This window comes from Phascolarctos cinereus, unplaced genomic scaffold (genome assembly GCF_003287225.1).
Source record: "Phascolarctos cinereus isolate Bilbo 61053 unplaced genomic scaffold, phaCin_HiC Scaffold_726;HRSCAF=1367, whole genome shotgun sequence".
Classification (NCBI taxonomy): domain Eukaryota; kingdom Metazoa; phylum Chordata; class Mammalia; order Diprotodontia; family Phascolarctidae; genus Phascolarctos; species Phascolarctos cinereus.
The window spans coordinates 314762219-314781569 of record NW_027556098.1 but is presented as its reverse complement, the minus strand read 5'-3'; the positions used below and the strand labels follow the sequence as shown (position 1 = coordinate 314781569).

The window sequence follows — 19351 nt, the reverse complement described above, 5'->3', positions numbered from 1 at the left end:
GAGTAAAATGTAAGAAGTCTGGAAAGAAGGGAAAATGACAGCTGCTAAAGGGCTTTAAGAGCCAAAGCATTCTGTATTTCTTCCTGGAAGAAATAGGGAGCCACTCCTGTTTATGGAATAGGGAAAGGGTGTGGTCAGATCTGTACTTTAGCAACTGAGTGAAGGAATTACTGGAGTGGAAAGAGACTTGAGGCAGAGAAACCAACCAGCAGGCTATTGCAGTAGTTCAAGCATGAGATGCTGAGAGACTACACTAGGGTGGTTGCTATGTCAGAGGAGAGAAGGGGGCATATATGACAGATAAGGTTGCAAAAGTAGAAACGACATGATTTGATGATGAACTGGGTATGTGAGGTGAGTGCAAATGAGGAATGAGAAGCAGATTTGGGAGGAAAATTAATAAGTTCAGTTTTGGAAAGTGCTGTGGACTTGAAATGTGCTAAGAAATTATTTATTTGCCTTATTGTATTGATACAAATAATGTTCATACTTTTTTACCCATTTCTGTGTTATACAAAATCTGAGTGTGTTTTTGGTTTCAGATAAAGAATGTTTATTGTCCAAACTGTCACTTGCATCTAGATGAATAACCTTTTGAGTTTGTCCTTCAGTATATAAATATTGAATAGGTTCTGCATATGGTTTATGAACTGGGACCCAGAATTGAATAGGAGAAAGAGAAAGGTCTGAATTGCCTTTGGGAAATTGCATAGCAATTGGAGTGATCCCAGACTGTCACAAAAGCTCATCCCCTTACACCAAAAAAATCATCTTTTTTAATGCCACTACTCTTCCAGTGATGCTATGTGGCTATAGATCATGGAACACCTTAATCTTCACAGAACTAAAATAGCAAGTGAAGTCAAAAGGTGCTATAGATATTACTAATGGTAACTTGTACACTGAAAGAGACATAAATGTTTAGGATATATATGATCAAAAATGGAGTTGGACTGGTCATATCGCGAAAGTGAGAGGTAGTAACCCAGTTACTGCTCTGGTTTCAGTCAGTTGATCAACAAGGATTTATTATGTGCCAGACATGTGCTAGGTGTTAGAAATACAAGTACAAAGAACGAAATAATCTCTACTGTCAAAGGACTTGCACTATTATGGGAAAGCCAACAAGTACATACAAAAATACACATAACAGACATATAAAGTTAAATATATGCAAAGTAATTAAAGAGAAAGGGCATTTGCAATAGGAGAGAAATTAGAGAAGGCCTTGTGTGAAAGATGGTGCTTAAGGAAGAGAGGGACTCTGAGGTGGAGGTAAGGAAGGAGCATGGTCTGTGTCATCGGAGATAGTGAATGCGATTGGACGGAAACAGAAATGGAGTGTTGTGTGTATGAGGAATAGAGATAAGGCCCATTTGGCTGGATTGCAGAGTATGGGAGGGACAGTAATGCCAGAAAGGTCAGATTGTGAAGGACTTTAAAGGCTAAACAGAAAAGTTTATGTTATTCTAAAAGAGTCTGTTTAGTACGGGAAAGACATGATCAGATATGCACTTAAAGAAAATTACTTTGACAGTATGTTGGATGGCCTAGAGCAGGAGAAACTTGAAGAAGAAAGGCCAATGAGGAGGATGTTTAATAACCTAGACAAGAAGTGAGGAAGGCCTGCTCTAAGGCAGAAATTGTGTGAGGAGAGAGAAGGAATTGTTGTGGGAGAGAAATGGCCAGACTTGGCAACTGAGTGGGTGTGTGGGTTGGGGAGGGAGAGTAATGAGGACTTCAGTATAGTGTCAGGTTAGGAACATGGGAAACTGAAAGGATGGTGGTGTTTTTTAACAGAAGAACATTTGGAAGAGGGAAGAGTTTACAGGGGAAAAGAATAAGTTCAGTTTTGGTTGTGCTAAGTTTAAGATATCTATGGGAATTCTAGTTTCTGATAGGAATTTGATAATGCAGGACTGAAGCTCAGGAGAGAGACTAGACCTGGACACACATAGAAATGTACTCACAGAAGATGTAAAAACTCGGAGGTCATCTTGCAGAGTGGGAAAAAGGACCTCTTTGGAGGATTTATGAGAGGTATATACTAACTATTCACTGTATGAGAAGGTGCTTATGGTACGGTTTAGACTATACCTGTGGAGGGAATATATGCAGTGATAAGGTTATGAATCCAATAAAATAATAAAATTAGGAACATTATTAAAGCATTTTTATTTAAATTGGAGGAAATGTAAAAGCAAACACAGTAAATCTGTACATTTTTTATGGTTATTTTGTTTGCCTCCACCAAAGTCTTCTAGTGCTTCATGACAATGTTGAGTATACAATGACTGCTCAAATTCTAGTAGATCCTACTGAGCTGGAAAGATGTCACATGTTCTGGTGACAAAATACATTCCTCTTTTGAGGGCCATCTCAATTCAGAGAGCCTTATCATCAGAAAGTTGACTAACTATCAGGGAGAGAGGTGAGATTTGGACCAGAATTTCTCTGGTTCCAAATCTAGTACTCTTTCCATTGCACCATGACTAGTGGTTTTTTTTGTTTTTGTTTTTTACCACAGCAACTCATGATAAACTGAATAACATGAGAAAATGTTTAGAAAGCACAGGGTAAATTTCAGTCTGGCTAAATCTTCATAAAGCACAAGCAAGTAGCAGAAGAAATACTGATATATCTGTGGCATAATTTCCTACTTTATATGCTTAACTGTTCAGTTGACATCATCCCTGTATGTTTGGACTCCCAATGAGGGCTACAGCAGTAGAGCAGTAAGTAGGATTGCATTGGGGACATCTTTAGTGTTTCAAATAATCTTAAGCTCCCACTTGATGGTACAGCCCATCTTTTTAACATCAGCATTTTCACAGTAACTCTGCATATGAAAAAGAGGTTGTAGTGTAGTGGAAAGAGAGGAGAACTTGGACTTAAGACACTGGCCAGCTGTGTGACCGTGGCAAGTCACTTAACTTTTCTAAACCTCAGTTACTTATATGAAATGGGAATAAAAGCAGATGTAAGAGTAATGCCCCTAATGCCTAGCAATTAACACTCAGGGTTGTGAGGATTAAATGAGATAAGGTATAATAAAAATGCTTTATGTAAAAAAAGCCATTATGTAAATGTTAGCTCTTATTAAGGCCATGACATATAGGTTGTCACAATAAATTGACATTGATTAAATGTCTGTTCTGTGCCAGGCATCATCTTAGAAGAATCAGAATTAAAAATGGTGAGTGTAAGTAGTGTAACTTCTTCACAACCCTCCAACCTGTATAAAACCTGCAAGATGAAGTGAATACAACTGAATCCACAGAAGAAAGACTACATGACAGGGTAAAATCTTTTGTGAATTAACACTGGAGAACCATACCAGCCTCCACAAATCCAATGCAAGAGCACAAGGAAATTTGTGGGTTTGTGTGAGGCCCAACCTCCAGTTAGGGACTTACTTTTATAGTAAGTCTATCTGAACATCCATGGTATCCCTTCATCTTATCACCTGCTTCCCCTCCCCACAAGCAGCATGTGCTGATTCCCTCCAATCACATAAAACAAAGGAAAGGAATAGACTAGGAATTGGGTAGGCTGAAAATGTACTAGAGTAGGAGCTTCTCTCCTCACCACCCAACTTGGAATACAGAGAATGCTAGAACATAGAGGATGTAGAAGAGACTATGAGATAAAGTAGTGCCAGATTTTGGAGAACCTTAGATGTTAGGCTGAAGAGTTCAAACTTTGCTAGGAATATTTGGGGGGGGGGAACAGTGGCAGTGGCTAGGCAGTGGAGTTGAGTGACTTGCCCAGAGTCACACAGCTAGTAAGTGTCAAGTGTCTGAGGCCAGATTTGAGTTCACGTCCTCCCGACTCCAGGGCTGGTGCTCTATCCACTGTGCCACCTAGCTGCTCCCCACTAGGAATACTTTTTGAGCAAAAGAATTTAGAAGACTAAATCTTTTCGAAGGGAAAAAAAAATTCAGCAGGAGGTGAAATATGGATCAGCTAGGGGAGATGATTGAAGCAGAAAAGGTTTCTATAGTATGTGGTGCTAGTAAGAATAGAAAAGAGAGGAGAAAGGTCAGAGCCATCTTAAAGGTTGAATTAACAGGACTTGGCAACTGGGTAAATGTAATTTTTTGTTGAGTAAACATTTGAAGGTTAAATAAAATCTCTCACATTAGGATCAGTTTATATTCTGACAAAGCCTAGTCTATCCTAGTTTTTTGAGTACCACTTATGCTTATTTGAGTACCACTTATGTATAGTCCTTTGTTTGGCATTTAAGGATCTTTACAACCTGGCTGCCTTCCTATCTTTCTACTTCTTTATTGGCTTTCCTGTATTCTGTGACCCAGTGATACTAATCTATTTGCTAATCCATGCAAACAGTACTCCACCTTCCATTTCCATGCCATTGCCTTGCCTGCCCCTCATGCCTGGAATGCTCTCCCTCCCAAACTCTGGCTCTTGGTTTTCTCAGCTTCATTCAAGACTCAGCTCATATACCATATTACACAAGAGGCTTTTTGTGGTTCCTCCAGCCAATTAAATATTCTTCCCCTCTAAGATTACCATTCTCATATTCTATATGTATCTTATATGTACCCATTTATTTACATGAATGAATAAAGCATCTATACACTGTAAACACAAGTAGAAAAAAATGAGACAGCTAGGTTCTGAAGGAATTGATGCTTCAGTTGGGGGAGGCAGCACATGTGAAAAACCACATAGCCCATAGAAAGGTCCAAAAGTCCTAAAGGTACATTAGCAAGTCACATGTCTAAAGGACATAGCAGCAGGACCAGGTGGTAAGGCCTGAAGACTTCAGGTCAAAGAGGTAGACATGATTTTCTGCCATCTTTACTGGAGATTCATAGTAAGTGACTTAGAATATATCTTAGTGTGGTTTGAACATACATGATTGCCCCATTAAGGTCTTCCCATGGGTATCCCTGATGGGGGGGGGCACGGCGAGTGAAGGGCACCCATATGGCTTGGGAAGACAGGTAGGAGAAGAGCAAAGGAAGGGTACCCCTATGAAAAGTTCTTCCCTTCAGACCACCCTAAATGGGGCCTGGGATGGTGGGGGAGAGGCAAAGGTATGGGACAGGAAGTGGAAAAGATTCCCTTTCTGACTGTTAGGGCTGAGAATATAGGCAAAGGAAAGGGACCCTTGAGAGTGGTTCTTTCTACTGGTATTAGGTCTGGGCAGCCTGGAGTCATCAGGTGTAAACACAGGGACTGTTTTTTCCTTTCATTGTATCTCTAGCTCTTAGCAGCATGCCTAGTACATAGTAAGCATTTAAAATATGTTTGTTGATTGGTAGAATCTCTCAGATCCCACTCCCTGAGAGCAAGTGTGGCAAACGCTATAATCCAATAACACTGCTAAGATATTTGACATTTTACAGGGCCTTCATATGATCCTGGTCCAGTTATGAACTCACAGTAATTTCTGAAACAACTGGGTACTAAGAGGGACTTGGGAGTGAAGGTACAGAGGGAGAGGTTTAAATTTTATTTTATTTTATTTTATTTTATTTTTTAATAAGCATTTTTTTCTCTTTCTCTTCTCCGCCCAAGAAAAAGAAAGAAAATCCTATGTGTAGTAAAACAAAGCAAGTTAAAACATTGTCCAAAAATGGATGTCCGTTCTGCACCTTGAATTCAGAAGATGGCCAGGATAGATTATTGCACTGATCAAGGTCTGAGAGGAATTTTGAAAGCCCTACCTTAATTACCCCATTCTCCAGCCACCCAGTGATAATCTAGGAAGCTCTGAATCTTGAACAGGGAGTTGAGATCTGGTCTTGATCCCTGTTTCTTCTCTTTGCTACTATGTAAGGGATATGTGATTTCATCTATATGGGTATCTTCTCTACCAACACACCTTGTAGCCTTACCACACCTTAGGTGATCTTTGAGAGTTCCTGTGGATGAAAAATGTTATCAGCTCAAGCACCTGGGTTTATGAGCTTCTCTGCTTGTTAGCGCGTACTTAGACACCATATATATGAAGACTGTGGCAACAGAATTTAATTTCTGACAGATCATATCAGCCTAGAAAGGATTTGAATATGAACCCAGTGGGCATGACTGTGTCTGAAGGCCAGTTTAGCCAGCATTGAAGGGTTGCCTAATAGGAGCTAAATTGTTTTGGCACTAACAATTCATTAAAGCATCTACCAAGACAGAAAGAAATAGAGATGCATCACTAGAGGTATTTCCTACAGAGCTGAAGTCTCAAAGGAAATATTTGAGTATATGAAATTATACAAAGTGCTCTCACAACAGCAACACAGTGAAGTAAATAAGTGTTAAGTGCAGCTGGTGGTACAGTGGAGAGAGTGTAGGGCCTAGAGTCAGGAAGACCTGAGTTCATAACTTCCCTCATATACTCTGTGACCTAGGGCAAGGCACATCACTTTTGTTTGCCTCAGTTTCCCAACTGTAAAATGGAGATAATAGTAGGGCCTACCTCCCAATCAAATGAGATAATATCTATAAAGTGCTTAGCACATGCTTGGCACATAGTAGGCATCTAATAAACGCTTATTCCCTTTCTCTTCCCTGATATAATCAAGAGCTTAAGGTTTTTAAATTTAGAAAAAAATAGGAGTTTGGGGTTTTTAATCACTTTTTTTTTTTAGCACTTTCTTTGTGGAATACCACTTTCCTATTGATGCCTCCAGAAGTGACGCAGAAGAGATTTCAGTGACCACAGAAATTATCCGACTAGCTTCCACTAAAATCACAGGGGGAGGTGAGGATTATATCTCCTTTCTTTTCTGTAGAGGGTTTGAACTTGGAAGAAATTCTGCAGCTGAGACTCTTATTTGACTTTATGACAACCCTTTGAAAATGCCTTAGCTAAAAAAATATTGGGAAAACTGAAAAGCAGTCGAATAGAAATTAGTTGTAGACCAACATCTTGCACCATGTAACAAGACAAGCTCCAAATAGGTACCTGACTTATACATGAAAAGTGACGTTATAATCAGATTAATGGAGCAGAGAAGAAATTATGCGCCAGATCTATGAAGAGGGGGAGACATTCTGACAAGATTATAGAGGGTAAAATGGACAATTTTGATAATATGAAATTTAAAAGTTTTTGCACAAACAAAACCAATGCAGCTAAAATTAGAAGCAGGGTAAATGAGGGGGGAAATTATAAAAATAATATCCATTTCTCATTTGATAAATGACATTTTTTTTAGAGGAAGAAGTACAAGCCATCATTGGCCATGTTTTTAAAAAAGAAAAAAAGGGAGCTCTAAATCACTAATAACTAGAGAAATGCAAATTAAGACAACTCTTGAGTTCTGCCTCCTATCAGATTGGTTAAGGACCTGTGAGAAAATAGGTGTATTAATGCACTGTTGGTGGAGCTGTGAACTGCTCAAGCCATTCTGAAAAGCAATTTGGAACTATGCCAAAATATTAAATTGTGCATGTCCTCTGACTTAGTAAAGTTGTTACTGTATCATAAAGAGATCAAAGAAAGGGGGAGAGGATCCATATGTACAAAGTTATTCATAGCAATAGCTGTTTTTGTGGTAGCAAAGAATTGGAAACTGAGGGGGTGCCTATCAACTGGGGAATGACTGAAAAAGTTGTGATACATGAATGTGATGGAATACTGTTGTGCTGAACAGAACGATGAAGGAGGTGGCTTCAGAAAAATCTGAGAAGCCTCGTATAAACTGATTGCAGAATGAAGGGAGCCGAACCAGAACAGCTTATACAATAACAGTATTGTAAAGACAAAACATTTTTTTTAAGGCAGTTGGGGTTAAGTGACTTGCCCAGGGCCACACAGCTAGTAAATGTCAAGTGTTTTGTACTGAGGCCACATTTGAACTCAGGTCCTCTGACTTCAGGGCCAGTGCTCTGTCCACTACGCCACCTAGCTGCCCCAAGACAAAACATCTTTGAAAAACTTGGTAGCTCTGGTCAGCAGAATGACTGACCCCAGTCCTAGAGGATTTAGGATGAAACCTGCTGCCCGTCTCCTGCCTGAGTGAGGGAGTTGGGGCAGAAAGAGACATAATCTTCTTGGATGTGACCAATGTAGGCATTTATTTTGCTCAACTAGATTTGTTTGTCATGAAGGTTTTGTTTTTCATGCTTTCTTTTTGGTGAGTAGAACAGAGGGGAGAAGTGGAAGAGAGAAAAGGCAGATCTTCTTGAAAATAAAATTTAATTGAAAAACAAAAAGAAAGAAAAATACCTGGCTACCTAAGTCCAATCTCTAGTCAGCCACTTGATCCATTAGAAAGAGAACTGCTCCAAGCCAGAAGAACAGCTTTCCAGTTACTTTTTTTTTTTACCTTATACAAGTCACTTTACATCCTTGAGCCACAGCTTTGACAATTTTAAGATGAGAGAGTTCAACCAGATGATTTCTAGAATCACTGGAATTAGAGTTTGAAGACCTGGATTCATCTCTTGACTACCTCACATGAGCTGTGTGGTCTTGGTCTATCCAAATGAGAAGACTGGACCACATAAACTTTAATGTTCCTTCTAGCTCTAAAATTCTATCCTCTTGTTTCTAAAGGCCTTCCTATATCCATAGAAATACTCCCCAGCCTTAGTTTAAAGATGAAATATCTGGGAAAAAGTAACATGAGTTCTGAGTGAACATAGTAATATGGGACAAAGTGAATATGGCTTAAGGAATAATTTGTTGTTGTTTTTCAGTCACATCTAACTCTTCATGACCGTTTGGGGTTTTCTTGGCTTGCCATTTCTTTCTCCAGCTCATTTTACAGATGAGGAAACTGAGCAAACAAGGTTAAGTGACTTGCCCAAGGTCACACAGCCAGTAAATGTCTGAGGCCAGCTGGATTCGAACTTGGGTCTTCCTGACTCCAGGAAGTGGCTCTATCCACTGTACCACCTAGTTGTTCTTCAAAGGAGTAAAGGAGCAAGCAGTGAAGTATATTATGATCCTAGATACCAGGGGAGACACAACAATAAATAAAACATGGCTATCCAAAAGAATTTTCAATCTTTAAAGACTGACAAAATAAGAATACAATTATGATATAAATGAGTATATGATAAGGATATGACTTAATTGCAAACGCTCTTACTCAGGAGAGTGGTTCCAATACCTCCAGTTAGGAGGCTGTTAAGAGTAATTCAGGCAAGATATGATGAGTTCCTGAACTAGGATAGTAGCCATGTGAGTAGAGAAAAGAGGAGGCAGATGAGAAGATGTTACACAGGCAGAAATTACTAAATTTGATAACTGGTTGGATATGGGAATGAGCAAGAGGGAGGATTTAAATGTGACTCCGAGGTTGTAAATCTGGGTGATGGTGCCCTTGACAATAATAGAGAAGTTTGGAAAGAGATTGGATTTGGAGAGAGAATGAGTTCTGATATTGACATGTTGGACACCTGAGTTTGAGATGTCTAGATGATACCCAATTCAAAATGTCCAACAAGCATTTGATAATATGGGACATGATATTAGATTAGAGAAATAACAAGTGTGAAAGCACTTGTAGGACCAAACAGAACAAATAAAATCCCTCCTTCATGTAATGGCCTTCAAGTACTTGAAGACAGCTATAATGTCCCTGCTAAGTCTCCACTGCAAAACATGCCCCAGGACATGCACAACATTTTCTGTATGCAGCATTACATATCTTGCCTCTTTGCTGTGTGCAAGTGGTCCCCAGCCTGAAGTGCTCTCCCCCTCACTTCTGCTTCACAGAGTCCCAAGGCTTCCTTCAGAGCACAGCTCAGGTGCAGCCTGTCTCTTAAAAGGCCATTTTTGATCCCCTTAGTTACCAGTATCTCACCTTCTTGAAATTATGTTGTTACATAGATACGTATTTTTTCATCCAGTAGAGCATAAGCTCCTTAAGGGAGTAGTACTTATTACTCCCATACATTTTTGTCTCACTATTGCTGGCATTTAGAACACTTAGTATATGCTTTCTAAAGTTGTTATATATATTGACTTGATCTTTCAGGATGGGAGGTATTTCACCCAGCACAGATGGGCTTGAGGTTGAAAAGACATTAGAGACCTAAATAAAGTTATGGGGGTGGAAAACACAGCATGTGTGCAAGGAGAGGTAAACAGTCAAGTTTAGCAGAATCTCTCTGACCTCACCTTTGTCCTCTTTAAAATAAGAGACTTGTTCCAGTAGGAAAAGTGCTGGATTTGGAGTCAGAGAACCCCGGTTCAGATACCACTTATCACCTGTGTGACCTTATGGGTTGGACTAGATGGCCTTTGTGGTCTTATGAACATTAGACTTGAACCAAATCTGTGGTCTTATGAACCTTAGACTTGAAAGGGAATTGGGAGTGAGGAGTATTTGATAATGCCAGAAAGGTCTTAGATCTAGATCAGGGTCCACAGACTACATGGCCAAATCTGGCCTGCCACTTGGTTATGTATGGTCTTTGAGCAGTGGCTGGGATTTAAGATGCAGTTTGTAGACCTTTGGGCCGCATCATAGAGAGCTTTGAATATTAGGCTGAGAAATTTGGGCTTGATCCCATAGGCTACAGGACTCAGTTAAGGAGTTCAGGGCAAGGGAGTACTATGTCGTAGCTGGGCTTTAGGAAAATGAATCTGGCATTGATACACGGAGCGGATTAGAAGTGCAACATGGATTGAGGAGAAAAGTAGGGAACTTCATTTCTGATACAGGGAATCACATGCCCATACCCTATTTATTTGTTTATTCATTTCCATTTCAGTGGTGAAGTTTCAGCAACGACACGTGTTCCCTGTACGTTTTGATGGAGCAATGATAGAACACTGGTGGAAATCTGATCTCACTTTCAAAATATACGTGAAGAAAAGCACACAGAAAAAGGTACTTCAACTGAAGCTATTCTTTCATCTCTCTCTCTCCTCCCATACCCACTCAGACTGTTTAGAGGTTTTTTTTAATTCTTCTCAGAAATTTCCAGTAAAACTAACACATGGAGAAACCCTTACCTTAAAAAATAAATAAATTGGTATGTCACTTGTTTGTCACAAACCTTCTCAAATCTCTACAGCTAAAAATTTTTTCTTCCTCAAAAATTTTTGTAGTACATTTCCTGGATTTCTGCTTACCATATTCTATGTGAAATATTAGTGTCATAGATTTATTACTGAAAGGGATATCAGAGGTCATTAAGTCTATTTATTTTATAGGAATAGAAACTGAGGCCTGAAGAGATCAAGTAACTTGTCTTGTGTCAAACCTGTAGGAAATGCCATAAAGCCAAGATTTGAACCCAAGTCAAGTCTACTGCTCTTTCAGATACCATGCTGCCTTTCAAATATATGTACATATTGTATCTCCCATCCACACCTCCAGAAAAAACTAATAAAACTGTACATTCCTTAAAGAAGAGCTTATGTTATTTTTCATCTTTGTAAACTAAGCCTATGACCTTACTCATCATAGTCACTTAATGTTGTTGAATTGTTGAAAGGCATATCATTAGTGATTGCCTTTGGGAATTTGTTGGGAAGATCATGGAATATATACAGAAACAGGGAACATGAGGGAGATGGGTAAATTTTGGAGAGAAAATTGAATTTAGTTTGGTATATAGTGTGTTTCCTTATATCACTGCAATAAGTTTGTGGACTAAAAAAAAAATTCAGTTTCTTCTCCTAGTCTTTTTATTCACTTATAAATGTAACAGATCCTCCCCTGACCTTTAGAAGTTTAACATAGCTTTTCTTTCCTCCCTGTTTCAGGCAGAGTTAATTGGTTCAGCAGTGCTTCCTCTGCAAGAGGTCATTTGCTCACAGCTGCTGTCTTTCAGTAGCCAGCTGCCAATGGAGGAGAAAAGCCAGGCATCATTTGGACCTCTCAAGGTACATAAATGTTATCATAGATGTTCTGCATACTGCCTAGGATTAATGCCTTTTACCACATATGTTCCCAACCTTCATTACCAGCAATTTTTCTTTCCCCTACTCTGCGTCATTTCCATGCAAACTCCCAGCTTCTGGTCCCCTAATTCTTGTGACTCAATGTCTCTACTTGATGTATGATTTCCTTTTATTGCTACTACTCATCTTTATCCAACTTAACCCTACACATCTTCAGTCTCTGTTCTATTCTAACCTCTTTTTATGCCCTCTGAAATCCTATTCAATTGTTAACAAACTCCCACTCATTCTAGATCTCTTTCTCTCACATTTTTTCTATCTTTTTTGTGCTCATGGAAGCCTAGCCCTTTGAATGAATATTGAGTGGTTACCATATGCCAAAACTTTGCTAAGTTCTGGACTACAGATAGAAAAAGATAAGATGTGCTCAGGAAGGTCACACCGTGATTAGGAAAGATTGCACACATAGAAGGACTCAACTGTAAAGCCTATGCAAACACCAGAGGTCTTTTTCTAGAAAATAAATCATCTGTCATCACTCCCTCCCTTATTGTTCCTTTTCTCATTCTCTACAATATGCTGGTTCAGGAAGAGGAATTAATAAACTGCTTACCCCCCACTGCTTCTTTTAAACCCATCCTAAGTTTCTATTACCCAGCAGTCTCACCTTTTTTAAGGTTCACTGCATCTATCTCTACACCTTATTTGAATCCTTGTTGCTGTGATTTGCCTGTGACCATGTTACACTTCTTCCTTTTTCATGAAGTTCAATACCTAGCTCACAGTTTTTCTCTGTGACTTAACCTTTGTCTGTATCCTTGGTATCCAGTCATATCACTGTCCCTTTGAACATCCTGGCCTTCCAGTTCTTGCCTGTCATGACCTGAATCTCCATTTTACTCCTGTCATGCTTTATACCTTATTCTTACCCAAAACTGGTTCATCTATATACTCCTGAGCTTTGCATTTTCACTCTCTAAAAATAATCTCATGACTTTCCATCTCTCCTTCCTTCCTAAACATATTCTTCATCCTCTCTGCAATCTCCACCTCACTTTGTTTTCCTAGTTTGTTATCAGCTCTTATCTCATTTGCCTCCATTCATATCCTTCATCCTATAGCTAACCAGTTCAGATATTCACCAGTGCTTGGCACATAATAGGCTGTTAATAAATGCTAGTTGACTGACTGCACTGCCTTCCACTTTTAAGTCCCTTGACTCTTCATCCTTCTGCTATTCATGTCATACCATTCATCAGCCCTGGGTCATCTCCATCAACTGCCTTCCACATTCTTCCTCCTGAGCTGCTGAATATTGATGGAGGAGGCTGATTAATTCAGGTTATATAAGTTTAATTAGGCCCGCACTTCTATACAACAGTCCTTTTATCTTTTCCTGATTGATTGATATGCTCCCCACTGTGACTGTTTAAAACTTTTCTTTCTTCCCTCCAGCCCCAGACACCATTTTCGGCTTTTCTCAATCCCTCTAGCAGATGACCTTGCCTCTTATTTACTTGACAAAATCAAGATCATCCTTTGTGAGCTCCTTCATCTTTCCTGCTCACACCTTAAACCCCTTCCCAAGCATTTTCACTTTTCTTTCCCTTCTTTGTTTTAGTCTTAGAGGATGAAGAGGTCTTTCTACTTTTCAAGGCTAATGGCTCTATTTATTCCCTTGATTTCTTTCCCTCCTATTCCCTTCAGAAACTTCCCCAAGAATAATTTCCCTCAATTTTCAATATTTCATCATCCACTGACCCCTTCCCCATTACCTACTAAAATACCCAGGTCCCCCTCCTGAAAAAAATATTTACTTGACTATAGTTCCCTCTAGTGATTATTATGTATATCTTCCCTCTTTCAATCCAGAATTCACCCTCTTACTCTTCCTGTCTCAGTGATATCTAATCGTCTAAGAACAACTTCCATCATTTCCCAGTCTCACCTGTCCATTCCTTCATTCCCATCTACCTCAACTCTACTGTTCCAGGGCCCTACTCTAAGTCTGCCCACCCGTCTACTTTACCCTCTGTAATTTCTGTTCCATAATTAGCAAACTTCTTTTCATGTTATATCACTTGCTCTCTTGTTGCTTCCATCTTCCAGCACTCATTGAGACCTGGCTCCTCTGGATAACTCTGCATCCCTGGCCACCCTTTCAATACTGGCTGTACTTTCTCTCATACCCCCTCAGAGTCAGGATGCTCTTCTCCTCATTGCCACTTCCAGGCTTTCCTTCCACCATCTCTCAGTAGCCTGAGGCTACTCTCCTTTGAGGCTCATGTTGTTCAAATTTATCATTCTATCCAAATTCTGATAGCTATTATCTGCCAATCCCCTTGCTGACTCATAGCTCTGCCCCTCTCTCTCTCTCTCTCTCTCTCTCTCTTTTTCTCTCTCCCTCCCTCTCTCTCCCTCCCCCCCCTTCTCCCTCTCCCTCTCTTTCTCTCTGCCCCATCTTTTGTTCTCGTGTTAGGGGACTTCAGTATACAGGTTAATAATCCCTCAAGTCCCTCACTTCCTTTGTTCAGATCCCATGGCCCATTCCTCTACTTCACCTCAGCTACTTGTAGGAATGGCCATACACATGATCCACAAGGGTTCAATTCCATGTTGAAGAACTCTGAAATTCCTTTATCCAGTCACTATCTTTTATCTTTCCATCTCTCCCTGTGCCTTCCCATCCTGTTCTTGGCCCTCACTATGACTTGCGAACCTTCCACCTCAGTTCTTTTCTGAGCCATCATCCCTCCTCTACCTATACTCTTTCCTCCCTAGTCTCAAACCCTTGGTGAACAGTTCAACTCTACACAGTGGCTCTACTCTGAAATCCATATTCCTTTGTCATCTTGCTAGTCATACTTTACCAGTCCCCAACTGTGGATTACTCTCACGTCCTTCTCAATTGCTCCTTAAGAAAACTAGCAGATCTACTACAAATTTATTCTATGGAATCTCACCTGAGCCCTTGCTATAATAAGGTCTTTTACTTTTACTCCCTAAGTGATTCCTTTTCTCACTCACTATAGTGGCTATTCAGACCTCTTCTTTGCTCAAGCCTCTCCCATAATCCCCTCTTCTACCCTTTTAGCTAAAGACCTTGTCTAATACTTTAGCAAAAAGAAAAAAATTTGAAGCCATTCATTTCACAAGAGTTCTTCTTCCCTTCTCCTCATTTCACATTTTCTCCTCAGCTCACATTCTCTATGATATCATCCCTCCACATCTCCTCTTTCATGCCAGTCTCTGATGAAGAGGTACCCTTCTGTTTGTCATGGCCAACTCCTCTTACATGCACCTTGATCCCATTCCAAGATGCCTACAGCTTGAAAAACTTTTCACTAGATCTTACCTTGCCCCCATCTATTATCCTATATCTTTCCTCCTCTTCTCAGCTAAACTCTGTGAAAAAGTTATCTTTAGCTGTACCTCCATTCCTGTCCTCCCAGTCTCTTCTAAACCTTCTGCAATCTGGCTGCTGACTATATCATTCAACAAAAATTTTTTTCTCCAAAGTTATCAGTTATTTCTTAATTGCCAAAGTTAATGGGCCTTTCTCCATCCTCATTCTTTTCTTGGTCCTTCTCTGTAACATTTAATAGTAATTAACAATTTTATATAATTTTAAGGATTGCAAAGTTGCTTTACATGTTATTGAATTTGAAACTGTTGACTACTTCTCCTCTTACATATTCTCTCTTCTATTGGTTTTTCTGCCTCTGCACTCTCTTGGTTTTCTCTCTGTCTGACTGTTGCCTCTCAGTCTCCTTTACTGTACCTTCATCTAAGTCACATTCATTTAGCGTATGCACTAGGACTCTGTCCTAGACTCCCTTCTTGTTTCTCTCTCTCTGCTCTCACTTGATGAATGCATCAGAGCTACAGATCCAACCCTATTCCTTCTCCTGGGCTACAGTCCTACATCACCATCTGCCTTTTGGATTTCTCAAACTGGATATCTTATAAATATCTCCAAACTCACCATATTCTAAACAGAATTCATCTTTCTCCCCCAGATTTTTCCACCTTCCAAATATTACATACTTTTGAGGGCAGTGCTATCATCCTCCCAGTCAGCCAGACTTACATCCTCATTGCCATCCTCAATTTCTCTCCCTCATCCTAAAAATCCAGTCTGTTGCCAAATCTCGTTTCTGTTTTCACATCTTCTCATGTGTATGCCCCCATCACTTGTGTATGTATCCCCCTTCATCCACACAAACAGCCCCAGTTTATGTTTTCATCACCTCACCCCAATTGGTCACCCTGAGGCAAGCCTCTGCCTACCTTACTAAGTTCTCCTCACAAGTGCTAGGCTTACATGTGACCATGTAAGTCCCCTACTCAATAAACCCTAACTCCCTGTTAGCCCTAGATCAATTATAAATTCCTCTTTTTGACCTTTAAAGTGCTTAATGATAATAGCAATGGCTAATATTTATGTAAGTCTTTAACATTTACAAATTGCTTTACATGTCTTTACAATGCTTTACAATTGCTTTACTATGCTTTATATGCATTATCATGTCCATGTCAGGATTTGAAATCAAATCTTTCTGGCTCAAAGTCCTGCTTTCTTTCTGCTATGCTGCCTAATTGCTTGGCTTTTTCCTGTGTTTTCATTCTTATGACATATTACTCCCTGCCACACACTTTTCAGTATAACCATACTGGCCTACTCGCTATTCCTTACACACAGTGCCTACCTACCTTTTAGTGGCTTTCCATTATTCCTGGAATTATTTTCCTCCTCACCTATACATCTCTGACTCCTTGGCCTCTCTCCAGATTCAGCTTAAGTATCATCTTTTGTAGGAGTCTTTGCCCAGTCCCCTCAACTACTAGTATAGCTCTGAGCTTATTTGCCATCTACTCTGTGTGTATTTTGTATGTCCCTAGCTGTTTACAGTTTGTCTCCCACATTAGAATGTAATGTCTTTGAGGGTAGAGTGTTTTGCTTTTTCTTTGCATACCCCATCTTAGTACAGTGCTTAGCACATAGTAAGTGCTCATGAAATGCTTGTTAATTGATATACTTTCTACTTGGGTGATTTCATCTGCTTCCTTGGGTTTAATTATCATTTTTACATAGTAATTCCCAAATCTAAATATACGGATTAAATCTTTCTTCTGAATTCATTCCTTCATTGTCAGCTGCATGTGGAACATCTTCATGTGGATATCCCCTAAAGCATCTCTAACTCAAGATATCCAAACTTGAACTCATGTCTTTTTTCCCTAATCCCATACCTTTACCAGACTTATAACTCTTTTCTATTCTAGGCTCAATCATATTCCCATTTACTTAGGTTCATAACCTCAGAGTAATGTCTTTCTTCTCTCTCAACTTCTCCCCTCACTCTATATCCAGTCAGTTGTTGATTTTCTTTCAGTTCTACCTCTACAGTATCTCCTGCATACATCCTCTACTCTTCACCCACAAGCTCACTATTCTGGTTCAGGATGTTGTTACTTTTCATCTGAGCTATTATAATAACCTTTTTATTAATCTTTGTCATCAATGTCTTTTCTCTCAATCCATCTTCCATACTCCTGCCAAGATAATCTTCCTAGCTCCTTTGGAGTTGTCTTGGATCGAGGTGCTATTCAGAGTAGCTAAATCTGTCGCAGTCGGATCTTTAGTTACAGTAGTGCTGTTGCTAAGTACAGTGTTCTCCTGGATCTGCTCACTTCACTTTGCATCAGTTCATATAAGTCTTCCCAGGTTTTTCTAAAACCATCCTGCCTCTGGAACATACTGTGTAGGAGGGATGACCTGGGCAGACATAAGCTTTAAGAAAATCACTTTGGCATTTGACTGGACTATGGCTTAGAGTGGAGAGAGATGTGAGACAGAAATACAGATTAGAAGGTTATTACTGAAGTCCAGGTGAGAAGCCATCAGAGCCTGAATTAGGGTGGTGGTTGTATGAGTGGAGGGAAGAAGATAGATATTATGAAGGTCAAAGCAATAAGATTTGGCAATGGATTTACACATGTGGAGTAAGTGTGAGCAAGGAGCTGAGGATAACCTTGAGATTTTGAGCCTGGTCAGCTGGGAGTGTAGAGCACTTAGTAGTGATTGAGAGATGCAGAAGAGAGGAGGCTTTAGGGGGAACATAATGACTTCTCTTTTGAGATGCCTGTGGAACACTCAGTTTGAGATGTCCCAAAGGCAGTTGGTAATGTGCTGGACAGTAATCTAGGAAAGCAACCAGGGCTGAATATTTCATCTCATTCATTTCATTCATTCCTCATACCACCCTAATTTAGGCCCTCATAGCGTCTTACCTAGACTTCTGTAATAACCTTCTAATTTGTATTTCTGTCTCACATCTCTCTCCACTCTAAGCCATAGTCCAGTCAAATGCCAAAGTGATTTTCTTAAAGCTTAGGTCTGCCCAGGTCATCTCTCCTACACAGTACGTTACAGAGGCAGGATGGTTTTAGAAAAACCTGAGAAGACTTATATGAACTGATGCAAAGTGAAGTGAGCAGATCCAGGAGAACATTAGACATAGTACAACAATATTGTAACAATGAAACCGCTTATATGGAGATGATAATTGAACCTGTGAAAGTTAATGAGATCGCCCATTGAGATGATCCTCCCCAGTTCCTAATCTTTTCTCTCCCTCCCAAAATTATGTAGTATTTCATTTACCTATGTACATATTCTATTCCCTGCCCTTCTGTCCAGGAAAGTGTAATTTCTTCAAAGGCACAGATGCTTCATTTTTGGTTTTGTATTCTGCCCACATAGCGTAGTTCCTTGCTTAGAATAGGCACTTAATAAATAGTGGATTGTTAAAGTTGCTGTAGAAATTCATCCTGATATACAGATCATTTGAGACTGAGGCATTTTTTCCTATTAGTATGTGACCTCAGAATTTTTAGAGGTAGCCAGTTTGGTACAGTGAATCACAGTATGGGCCTGGAACTCAATAAGATCTGAGTGAAAATCTGACCTCAGATACTTGCTAGGTATGTGACCCTGGACAAGTGACTTAACCTCTGCGTGCCTCAGTTTTCCCAACTGTAAAATAAGGATGGTAGCGCCTATATCCCATGGTTATTGTGAGTATCAGATTGAGATAATATGCCTCACACATAGGCACATAATAAATACTTGTTTTCTTCCTTCCTTAAGGTGGTAGGGGATTATGAAATGAGCCCTGAATTTCCAGCAAGAAGACTTGGCTCAGCCACTTTCTCCTTTGACCTTTATCTGTCAAATGGACATAATATTTACATTGCCTACCTGACAGTGTTTTTGTGAGAATCACATGAGATAATCTATATCTATTTTTGGGGGGGGGGGGCTAGGCAGTGGGGTTAAGTGACTTGCCTAGAGTCACACAGCTAGTGTTATGTGTCTGAGACCTTATTTGAACTCAGTTCCTCCTGAATCCAGGGCCAGTGCTCTATCCACTGTGCCACCTAGCTGCCCCAAGATAATCTATATCAAGTGATGTTCCGCTATCAAGTGCTTTGTAAACAGACCCTGCTATT

At 39.8% G+C, this 19351-nt stretch overlaps 1 protein-coding gene across 1 annotated transcript in view; it reads left to right on the top strand.

The window, feature by feature from the left end:
* The window catches only part of C2CD3 (C2 domain containing 3 centriole elongation regulator), a 152607-nt gene that overhangs the window by 50600 nt on the left and 82656 nt on the right, over nucleotides 1–19351 (top strand). The window contains 3 exon segments of the mRNA XM_020989582.2: nucleotides 6618–6730; nucleotides 10699–10817; nucleotides 11699–11818. Of these exon segments, the coding sequence (XP_020845241.1) occupies nucleotides 6618–6730; nucleotides 10699–10817; nucleotides 11699–11818 (352 nt within the window).